The following is a 22,331-nucleotide window of genomic DNA, read 5'->3' as shown; positions in this document are numbered from 1 at the left end:
ATGTTTTGCCAGGATTTCAATTAGCTTCGTTAGCAACATCAGTCTTCATTTTGGAAATTTTGCAATACCAAGTCGTGAAAATCTCAAATCTCCGATCGACCTAATAGTAAAATAAAATCTTATTAAGTTATTTACCTCCATACGTTTGTTCTTACAGCGCTGCTGTTGGAAGCCAACAGGTTACGACAACTATACTTTAGAACATATCGCGTTGAGAAACACTACGCAGTCAGTAGCGGAAAGTGGTACTTCGAGTTCGAGGTGCTGACAGCTGGCCCTATGCGAGTCGGTTGGGCAAAAGCTGACTGCTCTCCCGGGAATATGCTGGGGAGCGACGAATCTACTTGGGCTTTTGACGGCTATAACGTAAGTGTTCCTTGATTCAATCCAATAGATTTTCAACCTCGAGCAATTTGTTATTAAAGACACTGAGCTCGCGTAAACGAAAAAATAAAAGAATAAAATTCACGTACGTCGAATTATGCATCGCAGATAAATTTGTTCGAATGGTTTCGACAATGTTCACGGTAAGGATAGATGTTTGTCCATGAAATAGATTCTAAATGCATCATAAGCTGACAGGCCATAAATAATTGATACCAATCGTAAATATCAGGTAACTAAAGTACACGCCGGTATCCACGAGTCATTTGGTCACAGATATCAAGTGGGCGACGTAGTTGGATGTTTCATTGACGTCGCAGACCGAACGATCAGTAAGACTCCAATTTTTCCAATAATTCGATCTGCAGGCCCACCATTTTTTGAGTTTTCTCGTCACTACTGTTGTCTTTGTCTCTATATGTTCTTTTTCATGTTGACTTGGTTGTTTTTTCTGCGTTTCCTTGTCCGAAGATCGAACGAAATTGATTTGGGGATTTCGTTCGAGAAGTGTGGCTTGACGTTCATTAGCGAACGCGAAGGAATCCGCGAACAACATTATATCTCTATAATATATCTATCAAGTGTACATCATTTGCTGTGTCTCCTACATATTGCCTTTGTTCGAATCTCAGTCTCGCGCAGACATACAAATATACATACATAAAGAGATACGTAATATACGACGAAACGTACATGCAAATTATATCGATATTAAGCGTGTTTAATCGTAAGGTAGATGTGTCATGGATCGCGTACAAATCACCAACGGAGATTTTGAATTGGTGAAATTTTATTTTAAAGGAGGAAAAAGTATACTCGGGCACAGCCGAGACATTTGGCAAACAATGGCAGGTTGGAGACGTTGTCGGGGTTTTCCTGGATCTAATTGACCGAACAATTAGTAAGACGGAATCTTTCAAGCGAACGCTTCAGCTGCCATTTCAAGCTATACATACATATAATTTGATTCAAGAGATAGATTACTGGATACAGAAAAATGTGTTTTTAAATACAAAAGTTTAAAGTCGAACAAATAACCTACGTTCGTTTGTTTCTTTTTCTTTATCGTACATCTTTCGCTTATTTTCTGCATTATTGTATACACGGTATTTCGTACAGTTTGGATGAGTGCCATTTGCTTAATCAATCAAACTTTGCAACATCATACGGCAAAGAAAGCATATGTATTCCACAAAGTCACTAATGCGGATTATTGCCTCACCTTGTCACATCATCACGACAACGTATTCGTATATATCAAATTTTCATCCATTTACAACCGAAGCTATACATTCTAATCATACACAATCGATTAGCATCATGCGTGTCCTTGTATTCTTTCCGTATCCAGTACTCTACTCAATTAATATTCTAAATAACAGCAACAAAGCTTTCATATTCCATACGATTCATATTTGCTAACTACTAAAGCAAAGGGTGGTCCTAAATTTTGGTATCGCAAAATAATCTTGAATAGGCTTTGAAAAGAAGACCGTCGCGGTTCATCAACGATAGAAAATATTGTTTGAATTAAACCAATATGGAGTGCCCTTCTATCTCTTCATTACAGCATTTCTGCAAAATTTATTTATTCATTTTCCAAAGCTAATTTTCTTTGTGATAACGTCACACTATTTTCATGTCTTAATATTTGATATATTTTTATGATATTATCAGCCCTATATGCATGTGTAACGCTTATGTCAATTTTCATATCTGCTTCGCATAGTTGTATATAGTTGTATTTTATCTGCGTGTTTTATCTTTATAGCCGCTGCTAGTCGATTACGTAAAGCTTCGTTAACTTTTAACTTGCTAGTCGCACTAATGGATTACTCCTTTTACTTGACCCCTTTTCTTCAAATTAATTCCTGCCGTGCTGGTAGTAATCCAATATAAATTTATACATTTAACCATCACCACAAACAATCTTTATACAAATATCGAAATATTTAGGCTTTTCTCTAAACGGAGAACTGCTGATGGATGCGCTCGGTGGTGAAACGTCTTTCGCTGACGTACAGGGTGACTGTTTCGTACCAGCTTTCACGCTTGGTGTTGGACAAAAAGCAAAATTAACTTTCGGACAGGATGTAAATACCTTAAAGTTCTTTACGACCTGCGGTTTGCAAGAAGGATACGAACCGTTCTGTGTGTAAGTAGTACATGTGAATCATAAATCCGTTTTACACGTGGTTGGGAAGATGGCTGGAAGAAACGTGTTTTGGTTGCTTGTCCTTCTATCTCGGTCAATAAACGATACTTCTTTCTTTTTTTTTTTTTTTTTGCTTAGTGTACAAACAGGTCATCATTTATCATGAGTGCATTTGGAATTATAGCTTTGCTTTTAGACATATGATTTACGTAACTACACGAGTAATCGATGCGAGTAATTTTCTAGCGATTATCGTATACGAAAATACGTGTGCCCTATTTTTTAGGCACCCTATCTTATCTTCTAAAAAGGGAAGATGACCCTATTTTATTATATGCCAATTAGATATGCGTTTCCTTCGCTCCTTTCCAATTACGAATTTTATCAAGTTAAGTAAAATGTCTAGAATCGTCTTCAATATACCAGGAACATGAATCGTCCAGTTACGTATTGGTACACCAAGGATCAACCAATTTTCGAGAACACAGACGATATGGCTGACACGAGGATAGATGTAGCCAGGATTCCAGCGGGTTCCGATACTCCACCATGTTTAAAGATCTCTCATAACACGTTTGAAACTATGGAAAAGGCGAACTGGGAGTTCCTGCGATTATCTTTACCGGTTATTTGCCAATCGACGTTTATTTCGGAAAGTGAGAAACTAAGGAGATGGCAGGAAATCAAAATGCGACAGAATAGACTATTGTCTGAACAAGTGGAGCAGGCTCAACAAGCAGCGCCTTCTGCTCAAATAGAGCAGATCATGAGGTCTGGATTCAGCATGAGCGACATTAAAGGTAAGATTTTCTACGATTAGTAAGTTGCATTTATCAGAAATGTAAATACGCAAAAACATACAACAAAATATCCAAAATATAACACTCACTGGTAATGTTTAAAGGCAAGAACTTGTTTGCTTCGAGGTGCTTGTTTATTATATTTTTTATAAATACACGAATAATTTGTTCAATTCAAACTTCTGAGCATTTTTTAACGAAAACCTTGTTTGTTCCAGGATTACAAAGGAACTATTCGGAGGATGCAGTGGAAGCCGACGAAATGATGAAGGAGTCACCGCTTCCCATGCAAAGAAACAAGCCGTTGAGACCTCCAAGAAAGGGTTCCCTCTATGGGTCACGGGTCGGAAACATGGATAACGCAATTAGCGAGGTTGACATGAATGGATACGGCGATATGAACGGCGATATCAAGGACGATAAGAAGAAACGTGGGCGTTCTCCGTTCCGGTTAGTATAAATACATATTTTAAATTAGTTCTTTTCGAGAAAATAGATTTTGATATTCTAACCTTCCTAGCAAACTTAGCAAAGAAATGGAGGATGCCCCGTAAGTTAAATTGATAAATCTTTCATATCTAAATATTTGCACATGTGAAATTTCTTTTGCGTCTTTGCCATGTAAAGAACACGAATGAACACATAAAGAAGAAACAATAAATTTCAAATGTGTTTCGCAGATTCTTCTCTCGTAAAGCGAAGTCTCCGGACGCGAAATCGAAAACGCCCGAGCCACCAGTACGTTCAGACGTTTCTGATAAGAGCACCAAGACCCAATCGATGAACAAAGCAAGTAACCGGCCTCCCCAAATTCGCATATCAAACGTAAAACCATTTATTTATTTATTTGTTTGTTTGTCCATTCGTCCAACTACCTGCTGCTACAATTTTATTGCCATCTTCGTTCAAGCGCCACGAAATAAATGACAAATTCTTTCTATAGACGGACTTGAAAGTAGTGCCACCTCAGATCCCAGAACGCAACGCACCAAAAGCAATGTCTATGTCTGCTCTGAGTGGAAGCGGCGTCGAGGCAATCGGAAATGAGATATTCGATGCAGAATGTTTGAAATTGATGAACGAATACTTCTACGGAGTGAGAATCTTTCCTGGACAGGATCCAACGCACGTTTATGTTGGCTGGGTTACTTCCCAGTATCATTTGCATACTAAAGACTTTAATCTGTCTCGCGTGAGGAAGGGCTCTGTAGTTATAACCGATGATTATGATCGTCCTGTAGAACAGTAAGTTCAATTTCTCTTCTATTATATATATATATATTCAAACAAGACTCATCAAATTAGCACTATGACAGTGTAATGAAATAACGAAAAATTGAAAATCAGCAAAGTAAAAGATAAATTTATTTTTAAGATTTCCTATCAGACACGAAAAATTCGTATTTCCGACTTTCTATTAGAAATAAATGTCGATCAGTTTCGTTATGTACGATGAGGTTTATGGAAACACGCTATTAATTTTATCGTTTCTATTAAAATTTTATTAATTCCATGGCGTACTAGCAAAACTCTAAGCGTAACTCTATGCATGTATGTCAACAAATGAATCAACTTACTTTACAAGATAACTTATTTTAAATTATTCCGTTAAATGGAGCAATTTATTGCAGGGTTGATAGACAGAGCTGCTATATGGTAAGAGCGGATGAGCTTTACAACGAAGTAACGCAAGACGCATCCGGCAAGGGAGCTTCTCAAGGAATGTTCGTTGGATGTTTCGTGGATACCGCAACCGGTTGGGTGTCCTTCACTTGCGAGGGAAAGGAAACTAGCCACAAATTCAAGATGGAACCCGATACGAAATTATTCCCTGCCATCTTCGTAGAAGCTACCAGCAAGGAAATCCTTCAAATTGAACTTGGAAGAACATCCACAACGTTACCATTATCCGCTGCTGTGTTACAAAACTCAGAACGTCATGTGATACCACAGTTCCCACCTAGATTGAAGGTTCAATGTCTGAAACCTCACCAATGGGCAAGAGTTCCAAATCAATCGCTTCAGGTTCATGCCTTGAAACTGTCTGATATCAGAGGTTGGTCCATGCTGTGCGAGGATGCCATATCAATGTTGGCTTTGCATATCCCTGAAGAGGATAGATGTATCGATATCTTGGAGCTTATTGAGATGGATAAGTTACTTAGGTAAATTTTGGAAGTGCGATGTTAATTCTCAAAAGGCAGAGGCTGGGTCAATTTTGATTTATACAGATATCAATTGCATCCTGTATGGCGTCATTTGGAATTCGGTCACTTACTAACTTTTTGATTAGATATATTTCAATTACAAAATTACAGATAAATCAAACTGCAATGATTGCATGAACAAATTCGATTTCATAAAGTGACTGTATAAAAAGCAAGCGAATGCTGCTTCTAACTGTACTTTGGTCTATTTTAAATACTATTACTATAAATCGATCAAAGTATCAAAATACATATGGACAGTATTGTATATGTGTTTTTATTTTATCGAATTACGTACAATCTTATTTTTTAAAGGAATTTCATTAACATATAAGGGTAAAAAATTTTTTTGCCTGGACCTTCAGGTTATTGTTATAAAACAAATATTCCACGATAAATATGAGCCTCCGCCAAGTGAGAATTAAACTTTCTTCTATTTATTCGAAGAATTAACATTTACCTATATAATTGTTACAGCTTCCATGCACACACCCTGACACTGTACGCAGCTCTATGTTATCAGTCGAATTACAGAGCAGCACACGCTCTATGTCAGCACGTCGATCAAAAACAATTATTGTACGCAATTCGAGCGGAATACATGTCCGGGCCCCTACGACAAGGATTCTACGACTTGCTGATCGCCTTGCATCTCGAGTCACACGCGACTACGATGGAAGTGTGTAAAAATGAATACATAATTCCTTTAGGTAAAGAAACTTTTTCAAAGTAACATCTCTTGAAACAAGAGATCTATTCGTAGATACATTGGTTACAAAAAATTATTTACATATCCCTATATTCCATATCTAACAATAAGTTTATACGTTTCATAGGTCAAGAACTGAAGGATTTATACGAAAACGAAGAAATGAAGCACAGCCTCAGGTATCTAGAAACCGAGTCGGTTCGTCCTCAGATGAAAATGACAGACATAAGGTAGGTACATTTAATTAAAAATTAGATGTGAACCCCATGACTAATAGGCGACATCAAGGGATATTCCTTCCAGCGATCAAACGATCGAGAACATAAGGAGCCTCTACAGTCCGTACTTCCCTCTGGATGTAGTGCGGGACTACGTGATGACTGCACTGAACGAGGCCGTCGAGGTCAATCAAGTTCACAATCGGGACCCCATTGGTGGCAGCAATGAGAATCTTTTCCTGTATGTAGCCAAATGAATACGTGCACGCCTGGGCTATTCTGCATATTTAATATCTACGTCGACGATACGAAGAAAGAAAATGCTTTCAGGATAACTTGCTTGCTGCCGCAGATTCACATCCATTCTTGTGCCTCTTATTTACGTGATTTTTGTTTATTACAGGCCACTTTTGAAACTAGTAGACAGGTTGCTCTTGGTCGGAATGCTCAGGAACGAAGACGTTATGAAGCTTCTGATTATGATTCATCCTGAGACTTGGGATCCGACGTTTGACAAAGGTAAAATATATTTCAGACTTACGCAAATTTTATTTGAAACGAAGACAAAAGCAAAGATTTGAGATAACAAATAGGTCATTTCGAGTATTTGATGGCTGAATAAAACATTTCGGAGAAAAATCACTTGAAAGATCAAATAAACTAATACCGTAATTACTTCAAGATAATATCCAGGCAAATAAGATGATACAGCATCTAAATAATAATTTTTCAAATATTTCATGATATTTCAATGATTTCCTGGCCTACTATATTTTTAATAGAAGTGAAATTTTGTCTTCTAAATACGAAATGTAATGTAAACATCAATTTACAGAAGGAAAAGACGAGCACAAGAAGGGACTGCTTCACATGAAGATGGCCGAAGGTGCGAAACTACAGATGTGCTATCTTCTTCATCATCTAAACGACATCCAGCTTCGACATCGCGTCGAGTCCATTATCGCATTTAGCCACGACTTCGTCGGTGATCTTCAGTCCGATCAACTTCGGCGTTACATCGAAATCAAACAATCTGACTTACCATCGGCAGTAGCTGCGAAGAAGACAAGAGAATTTCGATGTCCACCTCGTGAACAGATGAATGCGATCTTAAGCTTCAAGAATATGGAATTCGTGGATGATCCTGAAAATAGTCCTTGCGGAGAAGATCTGATAAATCGGATGAATGAATTCCACAACAGTCTCATGTCCTACGTGTCCTTGCACGCCCTGCAGGAAGCAGCGGACGCCGTGGAGGAGGCAGAAGACGCAGTTCAGAAACCTGGCGCCATTAAAAAGCTATTCAACTTTATCAACGCAGTGAAAGAACTCGAAGAGGAACCTAAACCTGAACCTGAACCCGAGAGAAAGACTCCAGAAGGTTGGAATTGTATCATAGTATCGATCACAGTATTCAGCTTCTCGATTCTTTTTGCCCCTAACTTTTGCTATTACATTTTTTAAAACATATTTAAATATTAAATGGTGACACTTCTTTTGATATTTGTTACAGAGGTGTTCCGTAAAGTTCTGATAAAAACCATCGTCAGCTGGGCCGAGGAATCCCAAATCGAGACTCCTAAGTTGGTTCGAGAAATGTTCAGTTTACTGGTTCGCCAGTACGACACGGTGGGCGAGTTAATTCGAGCTCTAGAGAAAACCTACGTGACCAACAGCAAGACAAAGGACGACGTTGCTTTGATGTGGGTCGGTTTGAGCCAAATTCGCGCCTTACTGCCTGTACAAATGTCTCAAGAGGAAGAAGAGCTCGTTCGGGAACGACTCTGGAAATTAGTCAACAATCATACGTTCTTCCAGCATCCAGATTTAATCAGAGTGCTTAGAATTCATGAAAACGTTATGGCGATCATGATGAACACACTAGGCAGACGTGCACAGGCGCAATCGGACGCTCAAACTCAGCCCCAAACTACCGAAGGAGAACCAGTTTCCAAGGAGAAGGATACTTCTCACGAAATGGTGGTAGCATGCTGTAGATTCCTGTGCTACTTTTGTCGAACTTCCAGACAGAATCAGAAGGCTATGTTCGATCACTTTGACTTCTTACTGGAGAATAGTAATATCTTGTTATCGAGACCATCTTTAAGAGGTTCCACGCCATTGGACGTAGCTTATTCTTCGCTCATGGAAAACACGGAGCTGGCTCTGGCTCTCAGAGAACATTATCTTGAAAAGATTGCCATATATCTATCCCGTTGTGGTTTGCAATCGAATTCAGAATTGGTTGAAAAAGGTTATCCCGATCTGGGATGGGATCCGGTGGAAGGCGAAAGATATTTGGACTTTTTGAGGTTCTGCGTTTGGGTTAATGGTTAGTCCAAAGTTCATCTTGGGATACTTATTTTATATCAAAGAAGTCGTGTTATGTCGCATTGAGAAAATAATTCGAAGTAATTCCTTCTAGGTGAAAGCGTCGAGGAAAATGCAAACTTGGTGATCCGTTTGCTGATCAGAAGACCGGAATGTCTGGGACCAGCGCTTCGTGGCGAGGGTGAAGGTCTATTAAGAGCTATCATAGATGCCAACAAGATGTCCGAACGAATCGCTGATCGAAGGAAAGTACACGACGAAGCAGAAGGTACAACGGCGCTCATGCAATTCGAACATCCGCTTCCGGAATCAGACGACGACGAAGACTATATCGATACAGGAGCTGCGATCTTGAACTTCTATTGTACCTTGGTGGACCTATTAGGCCGCTGCGCTCCAGATTCTTCTGTTATCGAACAAGGTAAGTAAAAGTTGAATTCCCCTTTTCGTGGGTTACGACATCGCAATACGCAGAACCTTCGTAAGTATCACTAGTCGATGACCACTTCATTATTTATTTCGACAGAGTGTTTGCGATTTTACTTTCATTTCCAAGCTTATAGTCGATCCAACGGTTCTCAACCAGTACTACAATAATAATTTATGCATTTCTACAATATGCAATATAAAAATGATACCATTCAGAAGTTCAATTTCAATCTTAATCTATGATCGCTTCGTATTTAAATAATTAGAGGTTAGCCAAATATGTAGAACAGCTTCCTACCGAAATTGAAGATTAACTGAACACGAGGGTCAAGCCTTAAATTCCTACATGTAAGACATTTCTTTTTCTTTTTTCGTGGTACAGAAATTCTATAACTTTGCTTTGGATAGTACGTATTTATGAAATGGTTAAGAACCTGCGGCCTAATTTATGCACGAGCTCCTCCATTCCTCGCAACTTTCAAAATTATTTATCTAATAACAGTGTTTATTTTTTGACGAGCAACAGAGGCTTCTACAGAATCTGTCGGTAATATATACGAAATCAAAGCTTTCTTTTCTTTGCTAATCGCTAATTTGTGAAGGAGATTACATCGGAGCATGTTTTCCAGGGAAGAACGAGTCTCTTCGAGCGAGGGCTATTCTTCGATCTCTGGTGCCACTCGATGATCTACAAGGTGTCCTGTCTTTGAGGTTCACGTTATTGAATCCCGCGGCAGGCGAAGAGAAACCAAAAAGCGATATGCCGTCTGGTTTGATTCCTGGACATAAACAGAGCATCGTTCTGTTTTTGGAGCGCGTTTACGGAATCGAAACCAGAGAATTGTTCTTTAAGATACTCGAGGAAGCGTTTTTGCCCGATCTCAGAGCCGCCACTATGTTGGATAGGGTAAATATAATACAGACTCGATGTTAATCCATTCGTGACCAATTATTCGGACGTCGAATCGTTTTGTTTCCTCTTTTAATTTCAATTATCATTTTAGAACGATGGATACGAATCAGACATGGCGCTAGCGATGAACCGTTACATTGGAAACAGTATTCTACCTTTGTTGATCAAGCATTCGAAATTCTACAACGAGGCGGATAACTATGCCAGCTTACTGGATGCTACGTTGCACACCGTATATCGATTGAGCAAGAACAGAATGCTCACTAAGGGTCAACGTGAAGCAGTGTCGGATTTCCTCGTGGCATTGACCAGGTAAGCGCGACCTTTTTCCAAAATACAATTGAAATGATTAACGGAATCGTTTTGTTGCTTAACAAGAGACGTCCACGAGTTAAATGTCTCGTAAGTTTCAACAATATTATTCTAAATTGCTAATTCTCGCCTACGATTGTAGTCACAATAATTACACTATAAGGGTAAAGGCGCTTATAGTATTCAGTGCCCTCACGTTTTTAGTCCTTTATGATATATGATTAATGTATGTTTCTTTTTAGCCAAATGCAACCCAGCATGTTGCTGAAGCTGCTTCGAAAGCTGACCGTAGACGTGTCCAAGCTATCAGAATATACGACAGTTGCTCTAAGGGTAAAGTAAATTCTATGAAATATTGAAAAATATTGTAGAATATAAAATATGACGAATATAAATGAAATATACCTGAATTTCATTTATCAGAACTCCATTTATTGAAATGAAATTTTAATTAGCGCCTGATTAATCGAATTCTTGTCAATTAAATTCCCCAATTTAAATGTGAACTATTATTATGTAAATCAAAAATAATTAGTAGCGAAGAGAATTGGTGAACAACCGTTACATAAATTGTTTGCTTCTCGACGTATTCGCGATAAATGGAGTTTTACTGTACTTTGAACTATTTAATATATTTTGTGCTATTGAAGGTATTCATAATTTTATAATAGTTGCTGACTCTTCACTACGATCGTTGCGCGAAATATTACGGATCGACCGGTGGACAAGGCGCATACGGTGCATCAAGCGATGAAGAGAAACGCCTGACTATGGTTCTCTTCAGCAACATTTTCGATTCGTTATCCAAGATGGACTACGATCCAGAACTGTTTGGGAAAGCTCTACCTTGTCTCACAGCTATTGGTTGCGCGTTACCACCTGATTATTCGTTGTCGAAAAATTACGATGACGAGTGGTATGGAAGTAAATCTGCAGCTGCACAATCGCCTGATGGACCTTATAATCCTCAACCAATCAATACCTCTAGGTATTATATTTTTCTTTATAAAAATGTGAATGAATAGTTGGCATACAGTCATTTAAGAAAACCTTATTTCGTTATCTTCTCACGAAAATTCTACGAGATTTATGACAATGTAATTTGTTACTGAAACGTGTAAAAGTGAAAATACGAAAATTTCAATATAAACTGTCTAACAAATCTCCTGAATATAGTTGGTAATTTCTGAATCATGCACCAACTGAATGTTTGCATTCAATACTATACAATAAAAATCTAAACTTTCAAATTAAATAGCTATCGCTCGTAACAACGTCATAAATCTTGTCTAACATCTCTAAAAAGAATGTAGTTCTTGTGAAATTACAAAATTCCTCCGAAATGTGCTTTACGATTCGACAAAACCGGCGAATGAAAATTCTAAATGATATAATACTGATATTGTTTCAACATTCGACAGTGTGGTCCTCAATAACGACCTCAATCAGATAGTCCAAAAGTTCTCCGAGCATTACCACGACGCTTGGGCCAGTCGGAAGTTAGAAAACGGTTGGACCTACGGCGAACAATGGTCTGAAGTGAACAAAACTCATCCTAGGCTGAAGCCGTACAACATGTTAAACGATTACGAGAGAGAACGATACAAAGAGCCAGTCAGAGAGAGTTTAAAAGCTTTGTTGGCCATAGGATGGAGCGTTGAACATGCAGAGGTGGATGTACCATCTACCAATCGTAGTTCCATGAGAAGATCATCGAAAAGTCAAGTGAGTGAAAATTCTATTTACATATATCTTTATCCATACATCAAATGAATTATATATTACGAATAGAAAACAATATTTCAGGCTGATTCAGCGAGTCCATTTAATTATAATCCTCATCCAGTTGACATGACTAATTTGACTCTGAGCAGAGAAATGCAAAACATGGCAGAGCGTCTCGCGGATAATGCGCACGATATTTGGGCGAAGAAGAAGAAGGAAGAACTCATCACTTGTGGTTTGTATCGATGAAGAATCGAAATAAATTATTAAATAATTTATTAATAAAACACAAATATTTGTCTCAAGATATTGCTATTAATAACTCATTTATTTAACATCAACATATAAATATTAATTTATGTTCTCCACAGGAGGTGGTATTCATCCTCAACTAGTTCCGTATGATCTTTTGACCGACAAGGAGAAACGAAAGGATCGCGAACGTTCCCAAGAATTCCTCAAGTACCTGCAGTATCAGGGTTACAAGCTTCATAAACCAAATAGAGGCGGAGAATCAGAAGTTGCGACTGCTGGAGCCTCGGTGGAATTACGATTCGCCTACTCGTTACTTGAAAAGTTGATAGCCTATTTGGATAAGGCCACTATCAACATGAAATTGCTGAAACCGTCCGACACGTTCAGTCGTAGAAATAGCTTTAAAACGTCTACAAGAGACATCAAATTCTTCAGCAAAGTTGTACTGCCACTGATGGAAAAATATTTTAGCACACACAAAAACTATTTCATCGCTGTGGCAACGGCTACCAACAATGTCGGAGCTGCGTCCTTGAAAGAGAAGGAGATGGTAGCAGCTCTATTTTGTAAATTGGCCAGTTTATTGAGATCTAGATTGGCTGCTTTCGGGCCGGATGTTAGGATCACCGTCCGCTGTCTTCAAGTACTAGTCAAAGGCATAGACGCGAAGAGTTTAGTGAAGAATTGTCCTGAGTTTATCAGAACGTCTATGTTAACGTTCTTCAACAACACCGCAGATGACTTAGGACACACGATCCTTAATCTTCAAGAGGGCAAATACAGTCATCTGAGAGGAACACATTTGAAAACTTCTACATCCTTGTCGTATATCAATAGCGTGGTTTTGCCAGTGCTCACAGCCATGTTCGATCATTTGGCCGCCTGCGAGTATGGTAGCGATTTGCTATGTAAGTAGAATTGAAATAAAATTCTTCTAAGCCTTTCAATATATGTGTGAAATTACGAATGATACGATGCGATCGTGAATCGAGTGAATGTTTATGATATCCAGACTGCGGATGTTTGTGCATTTATGGAAAACTTGAAAGTTCAGCCATGTACAGAATGCATATAATATGCAAAAATATTCAAAATATAATGTTCGTTGTAACATTTAGCGGATAAAATAATTTTCTATCTGATTGTCGCTTTTTAAACCATATTTATAAAGATATAATTTTGCACAAACATCCATAGTCTAGTGATATCGATAGAATATAGCGAGATATATTATTAACTATTTAGCGAATATTATTATGTTCACTAATCGAACACGATACCTACACATGCACAAAAAAATTGATCTGTTTATATTTTTGAACAGTGGACGAAATTCAGGTGGCATCCTACAAAATGCTGGCGTCTTTATACACTCTCGGTGTAGATGCCTCTCTAACACACGACAGAAAATATTTGAAGACAGAAATCGAGCGTCACAAGCCCAGCTTAGGTTCCTGTCTAGGTGCCTTTTCTAGTTGTTTCCCTGTGGCCTTCCTGGAGCCACATTTAAACAAGCACAATCAGTATTCCCTTTTAAATCGTATAGCCGACCATTCCTTGGAAGCACAAGATATCATGATGAAGATGGAATCGAGTATGCCTACCCTAGAGACGATCTTGACGGAAGTCGATCAATTCGTCGAGTCTGAGAAAACCTACAACGATCTTCCCCACGTAGTTGACATTATTCTTCCTCTACTTTGCTCCTATCTGCCTTTCTGGTGGTCTCAAGGCCCAGACAATGTAAACCCGACAGAAGGAACGTACGTCAGCATGGTCACCAGCGATCACATGAATCAATTGCTGAAGAACGTATTAAAGTTGATTAAAAAGAACATCGGTAACGAAAATGCTCCTTGGATGACTCGTATTGCTGCTTACACTCAGCAGATCATTATAAATTCATCAGAAGAGTTGCTGAAGGATCCATTCTTGCCACTTGCTGAACGTGTCAGAAAACGTACGGACACTATGTTCCATAAAGAAGAATCTCTTCGTGGTTTTATTAAATCTTCCACGGATGACACGTCACAGATCGAAGCACAGATTCAAGAGGACTGGCAACTTCTGGTTCGCGATATTTACTCGTTCTATCCTCTTTTGATTAAGTACGTTGATTTGCAAAGGAATCATTGGCTGAGGAATAACATTCCAGAAGCAGAAGATCTTTATAATCATGTAGCAGCGATATTTAATATTTGGTCCAAGTCTCAGTACTTCTTGAGAGAAGAACAAAACTTCATATCGGCTAATGAGATCGATAATATGGTGCTCATTATGCCGACAGCGACCAGAAGACCTACTACTATTTCGGATGGAACAGCACCTTCCGGAGGAGGCAAGGTTGGTATTTTGATACGAAAGAATCAATAGTGACTTTGAACGATCATAGATCACTATTATAGCGATATAGTAAATGGTAATTATAATTAATAAAAACTATGGTCCACGGAAATTATAACTAATTCTTTATAGGTAAGCATATTTTGCCATGCTTAATTTTTATACTGTTCTAGTCAAATAAGTCAAATTTTTCAGAAAAAATAAAAATTAGCTTTAAACTCGTGGTGTGAACGATTGCCTACAGGGGATTAATAATGCACATAACTGATAATAATCGTAGTTAATACGACATAAAAATTGTATAAAAAATAACAAAATTAATAAAAAGAAAAGTTAACTCTATAATTCATTACCCAACAGAAAAAGAAGAAGCACCGTGACAAGAAAAGAGATAAAGACAAAGAAGTGCAGGCTTCCCTAATGGTAGCCTGTTTGAAGAGGTTGCTTCCAGTTGGTCTGAACTTATTTGCTGGTCGCGAACAAGAATTAGTGCAACACTGCAAGGACAGATTCCTAAAGAAGATGCCGGAATACGAGATCTCGGAATTCGCGAAGACGCAACTCACTTTGCCAGACAAAATCGACCCAGCTGACGAAATGTCCTGGCAACATTATCTGTACTCCAAACTAGGTCAGAAGAAGGATTCTATGGAACCAGTGAAAGCACAACAGCTAGAGGACGTGGTTGCAAGGATCACAGACATGGCCAAAGTCCTTTACGGTTTACATATGGTTAGTGAAGAATCATTCTCAAGTATTACGTAACCATTGTCTCCTGGAATATTCTACGATAGTTGTTTCTCAGATACGCAAAGCTTCTTCGTTCGAAAGATGTGTTCGATTTATTTAGTAATTTTGTGTTCTTGAGTAGATAGATCATCCGCAACAGCAGAGCAAGGGTCAATATCGATCCGTGGTGTCGATACAACGTAAACGAGCAGTGATCGCTTGTTTCCGTCAAACTTCCCTACATTCCCTGCCCAGGTATCCTCTTTTGGTTTGATTCGCGTTACCGGTGTACCGTGACACTTGTGTTTATTTCGCTGACAATTATAAAAAGCAATCAAGTATACTAAATTAGGATAATCAATATATTATTTAATCCCTACACTTTTGTTGTGTGACGTTTGTTTCGATTTGATTTTCAAATATTATACCTTTAGTGCGCTATCACCAAGTAAACCAGTAACCAAAATTTCAATTATTTTTTGTTGTTTTCCACGAAAGCTTGTCTAATCGTAAGAGTAGCAAAAAATAATATTAACCATCAACAATGATCCCTGTAATTGTTTATTAGTGATCTAACAACTGTAGTTGTGTGTGCATGCTGCTAAAAGGCAACGAAACCTCCACCATCTCGGGATGGATGGAAGCGCGTGCTGTGCGCAGCAAGAAAAAGGGCAGCGATTGCATGTCTGCGTAGTGAGCCACTTTACAAATTACGAAGGTAAAATGAACGTTTAATGGCTCTTCGAGTTTTGATAAATGATAATTATTTCACATATCATTTCAGGCATCGGGCTATAAATATCTTCGCGCGAACATACTACGAGCTCTGGTTGCAGGATGAGAATGTTGGCCAAGAAGTGATGATTGAAGACCTTACGGTAAGAATATGTTTCGTAAAGAAATATTTTCTTCCATAATTATCGTTTTATTCACTGTGAAAATGAGAATTCGCGTGGACGAAGAATAATAATGAACTGAGGAGTGAACATCTTATGAATGAATCTGTCTAAAGTATCGGCGGCTAATCACATGCAATTCAAATTAAAAAATTTATGCATTCATACGTAATGTCAAATCTTCAAGAATATGATAGGATTGAGAAGTGATACAGTTTTATGTGCATTGGCTAAAGTTTGAAAGTTTGAGAGTTATCGTTATTCATATTTTGTTTCTATTTCTTTTCTTGAAAGCAATCTTTCGAGGACGCGGAACTGAAGAAAATGGACAAAGACGAGGACGAAGGAAAACCAGACCCTCTTACGCAATTGGTAACAACATTCTGTCGTGGCGCTATGACCGAGCGATCTGGCGCGCTTCAAGAAGATCCCTTGTACATGAGTTATGCGCAAATTATATCAAAATCTTGTGGCGAAGAGGAAGAGGAAGGTGAAGACGAAGGTGGAGGAGGAGGCGAAGAAGAAGGTGGCGCCTCGATCCATGTAAGTACTTTCTCTAATATTCGTTGAGACATTAAAAAAACAAAAATTTCTACTAACGAAACTCTTTGAACTACTGAACATTCTTTTATGAAAAATACAAACATGGGAGATTGTCCAATGTGTTTGAAAATTATTAACAATTTCGTATCTTTTTCTCGCGTACTGACCTTGTAGAAGCGGGGCTATAAGCCACTTATGGTAAGGACAAGTAATCGTTTGCGGAAATTCAGTTGCTTCTATACGTACGCTCGTTCGTTATAAATCCGATATTACCATTGCTAAATGTAATGTCAATCAATTACTCAAAATTTCATTGTAGGATCTAGTTAGCCTAATTTAAAAAATTATTCCTATTGAAACATACACATACACAAGTTTGTAAATACGCTTGCATCAACAGTAGACTATTCCCTGATCACTTTGTACAAAATCAATTTTGTTCCCACATATGTCTATCATGTTCCTTTTCGACAATGGTTCTCCTGTTATCCGATATCATAAGCATTGTCACTTCATTAACGAATTCTATGATGCTTTCTTTAATGCTCTCCCTAAAGCGACCGATGCACAAACTTATGGTAAGAACAAAGAAAATATAAACAGCTAAATAAAAAAACAAACCATCAAAAACTTTAAAACAGTTTTAGCTTTAAAATTCATTCTCAATTCAATCTCGATCATCATCTAGGAACAAGAAATGGAGAAGCAGAAACTACTTTTCCACCAAACGCGTCTTGCCAATCGTGGCGTAGCAGAGATGGTTCTGCTTCATATCTCTGCGTGCAAGGGTGTCCCTAGTGAAATGGTAATGAAGACTTTGGAATTGGGAATCTCTATCCTGCGAGGCGGTAACATAGAAATTCAACGAGGAATGCTGAACCACCTGAAGGAAAAGAAGGATGTAGGTTTCTTCACTTCGATTGCTGGTCTGATGAATTCCTGTAGCGTATTGGATTTGGATGCGTTCGAGAGGAACACGAAAGCAGAAGGTCTTGGAGTCGGCTCTGAAGGAGCTGCTGGAGAGAAGAATATGCACGATGCTGAATTTACGTGCGCTCTATTTCGATTCATTCAATTGACTTGCGAAGGCCACAATCTTGGTAAGTATTCGACTGTGTTCGCGGAAGTGTCGTAAATTCTCGTCTCGATTAGTATCGACGCCACGAATCACCCGAATTCCCCATCTCGATTAAAATGATAAGGATAGTTAAATTGAATTTGACGCAGGGTTTTAACGTTTAAATATAGCTATATATTTCAAAAGAACACGTGCAGATGTTGTGCGTAGTCTTCGATGTGGCGGTGGGTACCTGTCGGTACGGTGCGGGCGTTTAGCGTACGGTCGTAGGCCTCCGTTCTTTTTTAGTATGACATACAGAGATGATATGCCCATGGACTTTTCGTTGGCTGCATCACTCCTGGCTTGATCATTGTCTCAAATCCCGTCTTCATCTGCTTGCGTTGGTCGGAAGTGAGGCGTCGAGGTTCGAAGGTGGAAGGGCCGTTCCGTGTTCGTCGTAGCGGTAGGTCGGGTCCACCAGTTTCAACAGTCTTAGGATTCGCGGTGATCGAAGTCTCGGTAGCGCTATCACGGCCACACCTTTTTTCGCTGTAGATCACGTCGGGGTCACCAATTTGAGGTGCAATAGTAGTCGTCGTGATAGTGTTGCTGCTGCTGGTGTAGACGTCACTAAGAGGTACTGCTGCTTTCTTCTCATTTATGTGTCATGGAAGAAAAATCGAACTGGGCGCTGGGATTTGAACTCGGATCCCAAACGTTCGTAACCAAAGGCGCTAACCACTGCGCTGTCGTCGTCCGGTGTAGTTGCTGTCGAGTGCCGCCACAAATATATCGAGTGTTAGTGTAATTTGGCACTTTATTTGCACTTGTTGTATACAAGCAGGGTTTGATGTTCTGAACACGACGGTTCAAAGATCTTGTTGAGACTGAAGTATTTCACTCGCAAGGTACGACGCTCTGTTGATGACTGTCCCCAATGTTTAACTGTTACCATTAATATTTTGTAAGATGCAGTGGATATTTTTTCCTCCTCAGACAGTTTTTCCTTTTCAAAAACTATTCATCATTAAAAAATAAAAAATCTACAAATAAAGAAATTGCTATGTTCAAGAAACTAGGAATCCGTGTGAGGTGATATTGGGTGTAATGCGTTAAATAATCACTCGATGTTTAGGTCAACTGTATATTTATTAACCAGTGTCTTCTCTTCGCTTTCGGTTTCGCTAATCGACTCGACCTTTTCGCTTCCTGGTTCAGACTCAACCGTCGATCGGATTCGATTCTTCTCTTTTTGTTACCCCTCAATATCCCCACTATCAATAACGAAATTAAGTCATTTTCCTCAGTGATTAGCTTAACGATATAGTAAAATTATGCTTCGGTCGAAAGATGTTTACATCTACTGCGTGTATAGATATACAATGACGAGACTAAAGAAATATAATCGATATAATTTTCAATATCAATAGATTGGCAGAATTATCTGAGGACACAAGCTGGCAACACGACGACGGTAAACGTGGTCATCTGCACCGTCGATTATCTACTACGCCTCCAGGAATCCATCATGGACTTTTACTGGCATTATTCCAGCAAGGAACTCATCGATCCTGCTGGCAAGGCTAATTTCTTTAAAGCTATCGGCGTTGCCAGTCAAGTATTCAATACCCTTACTGAAGTGATTCAAGGACCTTGCGCTCAGAATCAACAGGCACTTGCCCACTCTCGATTGTGGGACGCTGTTGGTGGATTCCTTTTCCTCTTCTCTCATATGCAGGACAAGTTATCCAAACACTCGAGTCAAGTGGACCTTCTGAAGGAATTGTTGAACTTACAAAAGGATATGATCACTATGATGCTCTCTATGCTGGAAGGTATTTCTTTCGAATCGATAAAGAACTCTGTACGAAACTAAGCTATTTACTATATATAAAGTTAGATTAATAACTACTATAGATATCGTTAACGATTATCTATATTTCTATGTAATCTATTTCAATGGATGTTTCACGAGTTTCGGTATCGTAGGTAATGTCGTAAATGGAACTATTGGAAAGCAGATGGTGGACACACTGGTAGAATCCGCAAGCAACGTCGAGTTGATTTTGAAATACTTCGACATGTTCTTGAAGCTCAAAGACCTCGTGTCGTCGCCAAGCTTCTTGGAAGTGGATCTCAACAGCGATGGCTGGGTATATCCGAAAGATTTTAAAGAGAAAATGGAACAACAGAAGAGTTACACCGAGTACGTATTATTCTTTATGTTTATATATCGAAGTTAATGACAAAAAATATCATAGAGAAATTTCTATAGCGAGGAGATCGAATTTTTGTTGGCCTGTTGCGAGACGAACCACGACGGTAAAATCGATTACGTGGCTTTCATGGATCGTTTCCACGAACCGGCTAAAGAAATTGGTTTCAATCTTGCTGTTCTGTTAACAAATTTATCAGAACATATGCCAAATGAACCGAGACTGGCAAGATTTCTGGAAACGGCAGGCTCCGTGTTGAACTACTTCGAACCGTATCTTGGAAGAATCGAAATTCTCGGTGGAAATAAGAAGATCGAGCGTGTATACTTCGAGATTAAGGAATCGAACATCGAGCAATGGGAGAAACCACAAATTAAAGAGTCAAAGAGAACATACTTCTATAATACCGTAGTTGAAGCTGGAGAAAAAGAAAAATTGGAGACCTTCATCAACTTCTGTGAGGATGCTATCTTTGAAATGCAACACGCCAGTGCGCTGATGGCGGTAGAAGAAAGTGGAGGAATCGGAAAGGCGAGAGAATCATCATACACCTATATGACGGAGGATGACGAAGAAAGAAACAAAGATCCCATCAGAAGAGGCATTCAAACATTCAAGGACAGCATTTACTTCTTTTTCTCCATATTCTCCCCTAGTAACATCAAGAACAAGATCGCAGAAATGCAACAGATGACGTTCCTGGAACTCTTCATTGGTTTCTTCAAGATGATATTCTATGCGTTCTATTATTCTGGTTTTGGCGTTGGCTGTATAATTGGATACTTTATGAAGCTATTGTTGGCCTTAATGAAAGGACCACATGTGGAAGAACCTGTAGTCGAGGTGAAGGAAGAGGAAGAAAAGCCGATAAGACATTTGCCTGCTTTGCCGCCAACACCGGATGAATCTAATCTACAGGTTTGAAAAAATATACAAAAATTATACATAATAGCTATAAAAGGAAGTTTACACAGACTGATTTCGATTTTGTATACAGGTACAAGCGTTTGGAATGGATATAACGAAAGAAGAAGGCGGGCAGATAAAGATCGCACCCCACGAATCGGCAACATCGACTCCTCAATCGAGCATCGAAGAAACGGGCGAAAGCACACCGGAAGAAGCTACTGGCGAAGAAGGTGCAAGAGCTGAAGGTGGTGGAGACATGGAATCGCCTGTTTCATTGGCTGATTTATTAGGGTATAATTAAGTTTTCTATTTGTATACTGCTGTTAAAAAATTTGGAATCACTATTTGTTTCATAGAACGCAAACGTTAAAAAATGTCAGTATATAACCCTATTAATTTAGAAAACTAATTGGTGAACAATTTCATCCAAGTAAAATTCGAAAAGCAATTCAACATTTTTATTAGCGTATACATGATACGAAATATATTTAAGTATTTCTGAACAGAGGTGAACAAGCCAGAGCCCAAGCAGCAGCCGCAGCAGAAGCAGCGGCCGCTCAACAAGCAGCCATGGCTGCTGTCGAAGCGGAAGCGAAACAAGAAACGATAGCAGAGCCTTCAACATCTACTATCGACTTCTCCGAATATACCCATCGTATCGTCTCCTTCTTGGCTAGAAATTTCTACAATCTAAAATACGTGGCTCTAGTTCTCGCTTTCTGTATTAATTTCATGTTGCTGTTCTACAAGGTAAGCGTAATTCTTCGCTTCATTAAGATCTTCACTAGATAACTAGTCGTCTCCTCGCTTAAAATTTTCATGAAATAAATAATGTTTTATTTTACATTATTGCGTCATGAAAAATCATCGACTTATAGGTTACATCATTGGCCGGCGAAGGGGATGAGGAAGGAAGCGGACAAATGATTAGTGACATACTGGCAGAAATGTCTGGCGAGGGTGCATCTGGTTCTGGAAGTGGCAGTGGCATAGAAATAGGTAGCGGGAGCGGGGAAGACGAGTCGGAAGAAGAGGAAGATGCGTACGCGTTAGAATACGTGGAGGTGTCAGAGGATTTCTATTACATGGCACACGTTATAAGACTCATGGCTATTCTTCATGCCATCGTCTCTCTTGCTATGCTGGTTGCCTACTATCACTTGAAAGTACGGACATTAATTATTATTGCGTATTATT

At 39.0% G+C, this 22,331-nt stretch overlaps 1 protein-coding gene across 20 annotated transcripts in view; it reads left to right on the top strand.

Moving 5' to 3' along the window:
* LOC122577462 (ryanodine receptor) overlaps positions 1 to 22,331 on the top strand; it is a 40,820-nt gene that overhangs the window by 16,100 nt on the left and 2,389 nt on the right. For 3 of the 20 annotated variants that reach the window (XM_043748809.1, XM_043748791.1, XM_043748798.1), the window contains 39 exons: positions 158 to 366; positions 1,186 to 1,285; positions 2,341 to 2,539; positions 2,966 to 3,339; positions 3,558 to 3,789; positions 3,860 to 3,889; positions 4,020 to 4,164; positions 4,283 to 4,584; positions 4,971 to 5,504; positions 6,024 to 6,256; positions 6,383 to 6,485; positions 6,544 to 6,714; positions 6,877 to 6,992; positions 7,309 to 7,854; positions 7,987 to 8,805; positions 8,899 to 9,225; positions 9,760 to 9,780; positions 9,863 to 10,140; positions 10,238 to 10,458; positions 10,525 to 10,548; positions 10,701 to 10,791; positions 11,130 to 11,446; positions 11,880 to 12,183; positions 12,265 to 12,418; positions 12,555 to 13,346; positions 13,763 to 14,781; positions 15,142 to 15,513; positions 15,653 to 15,765; positions 16,295 to 16,388; positions 16,701 to 16,949; positions 17,124 to 17,147; positions 17,507 to 17,527; positions 17,638 to 18,049; positions 19,440 to 19,844; positions 19,999 to 20,215; positions 20,285 to 21,143; positions 21,223 to 21,425; positions 21,641 to 21,884; positions 22,013 to 22,300. In XM_043748809.1, the coding sequence (XP_043604744.1) occupies positions 158 to 366; positions 1,186 to 1,285; positions 2,341 to 2,539; positions 2,966 to 3,339; positions 3,558 to 3,789; positions 3,860 to 3,889; positions 4,020 to 4,164; positions 4,283 to 4,584; positions 4,971 to 5,504; positions 6,024 to 6,256; positions 6,383 to 6,485; positions 6,544 to 6,714; positions 6,877 to 6,992; positions 7,309 to 7,854; positions 7,987 to 8,805; positions 8,899 to 9,225; positions 9,760 to 9,780; positions 9,863 to 10,140; positions 10,238 to 10,458; positions 10,525 to 10,548; positions 10,701 to 10,791; positions 11,130 to 11,446; positions 11,880 to 12,183; positions 12,265 to 12,418; positions 12,555 to 13,346; positions 13,763 to 14,781; positions 15,142 to 15,513; positions 15,653 to 15,765; positions 16,295 to 16,388; positions 16,701 to 16,949; positions 17,124 to 17,147; positions 17,507 to 17,527; positions 17,638 to 18,049; positions 19,440 to 19,844; positions 19,999 to 20,215; positions 20,285 to 21,143; positions 21,223 to 21,425; positions 21,641 to 21,884; positions 22,013 to 22,300 (11,162 nt within the window). Of the gene's footprint in view, positions 1 to 157; positions 367 to 616; positions 717 to 1,185; positions 1,286 to 2,340; positions 2,540 to 2,965; positions 3,340 to 3,557; positions 3,790 to 3,859; positions 3,890 to 4,019; positions 4,165 to 4,282; positions 4,585 to 4,970; positions 5,505 to 6,023; positions 6,257 to 6,382; positions 6,486 to 6,543; positions 6,715 to 6,876; positions 6,993 to 7,308; positions 7,855 to 7,986; positions 8,806 to 8,898; positions 9,226 to 9,759; positions 9,781 to 9,862; positions 10,141 to 10,237; positions 10,459 to 10,524; positions 10,549 to 10,700; positions 10,792 to 11,129; positions 11,447 to 11,879; positions 12,184 to 12,264; positions 12,419 to 12,554; positions 13,347 to 13,762; positions 14,782 to 15,141; positions 15,514 to 15,652; positions 15,766 to 16,118; positions 16,229 to 16,294; positions 16,389 to 16,700; positions 16,950 to 17,123; positions 17,148 to 17,506; positions 17,528 to 17,637; positions 18,050 to 19,439; positions 19,845 to 19,998; positions 20,216 to 20,284; positions 21,144 to 21,222; positions 21,426 to 21,640; positions 21,885 to 22,012; positions 22,301 to 22,331 lie in introns of all 20 variants that reach the window. The other 17 variants (XM_043748812.1, XM_043748794.1, XM_043748807.1 and 14 more) reach the window with 16 other exon arrangements.

Source organism: Bombus pyrosoma, linkage group LG2, assembly GCF_014825855.1.
Source record: "Bombus pyrosoma isolate SC7728 linkage group LG2, ASM1482585v1, whole genome shotgun sequence".
Lineage (NCBI taxonomy): Eukaryota > Metazoa > Arthropoda > Insecta > Hymenoptera > Apidae > Bombus > Bombus pyrosoma.
Note: the sequence above shows the minus strand (reverse complement) of the source record. Positions and strands in the feature narration are given on the sequence as shown.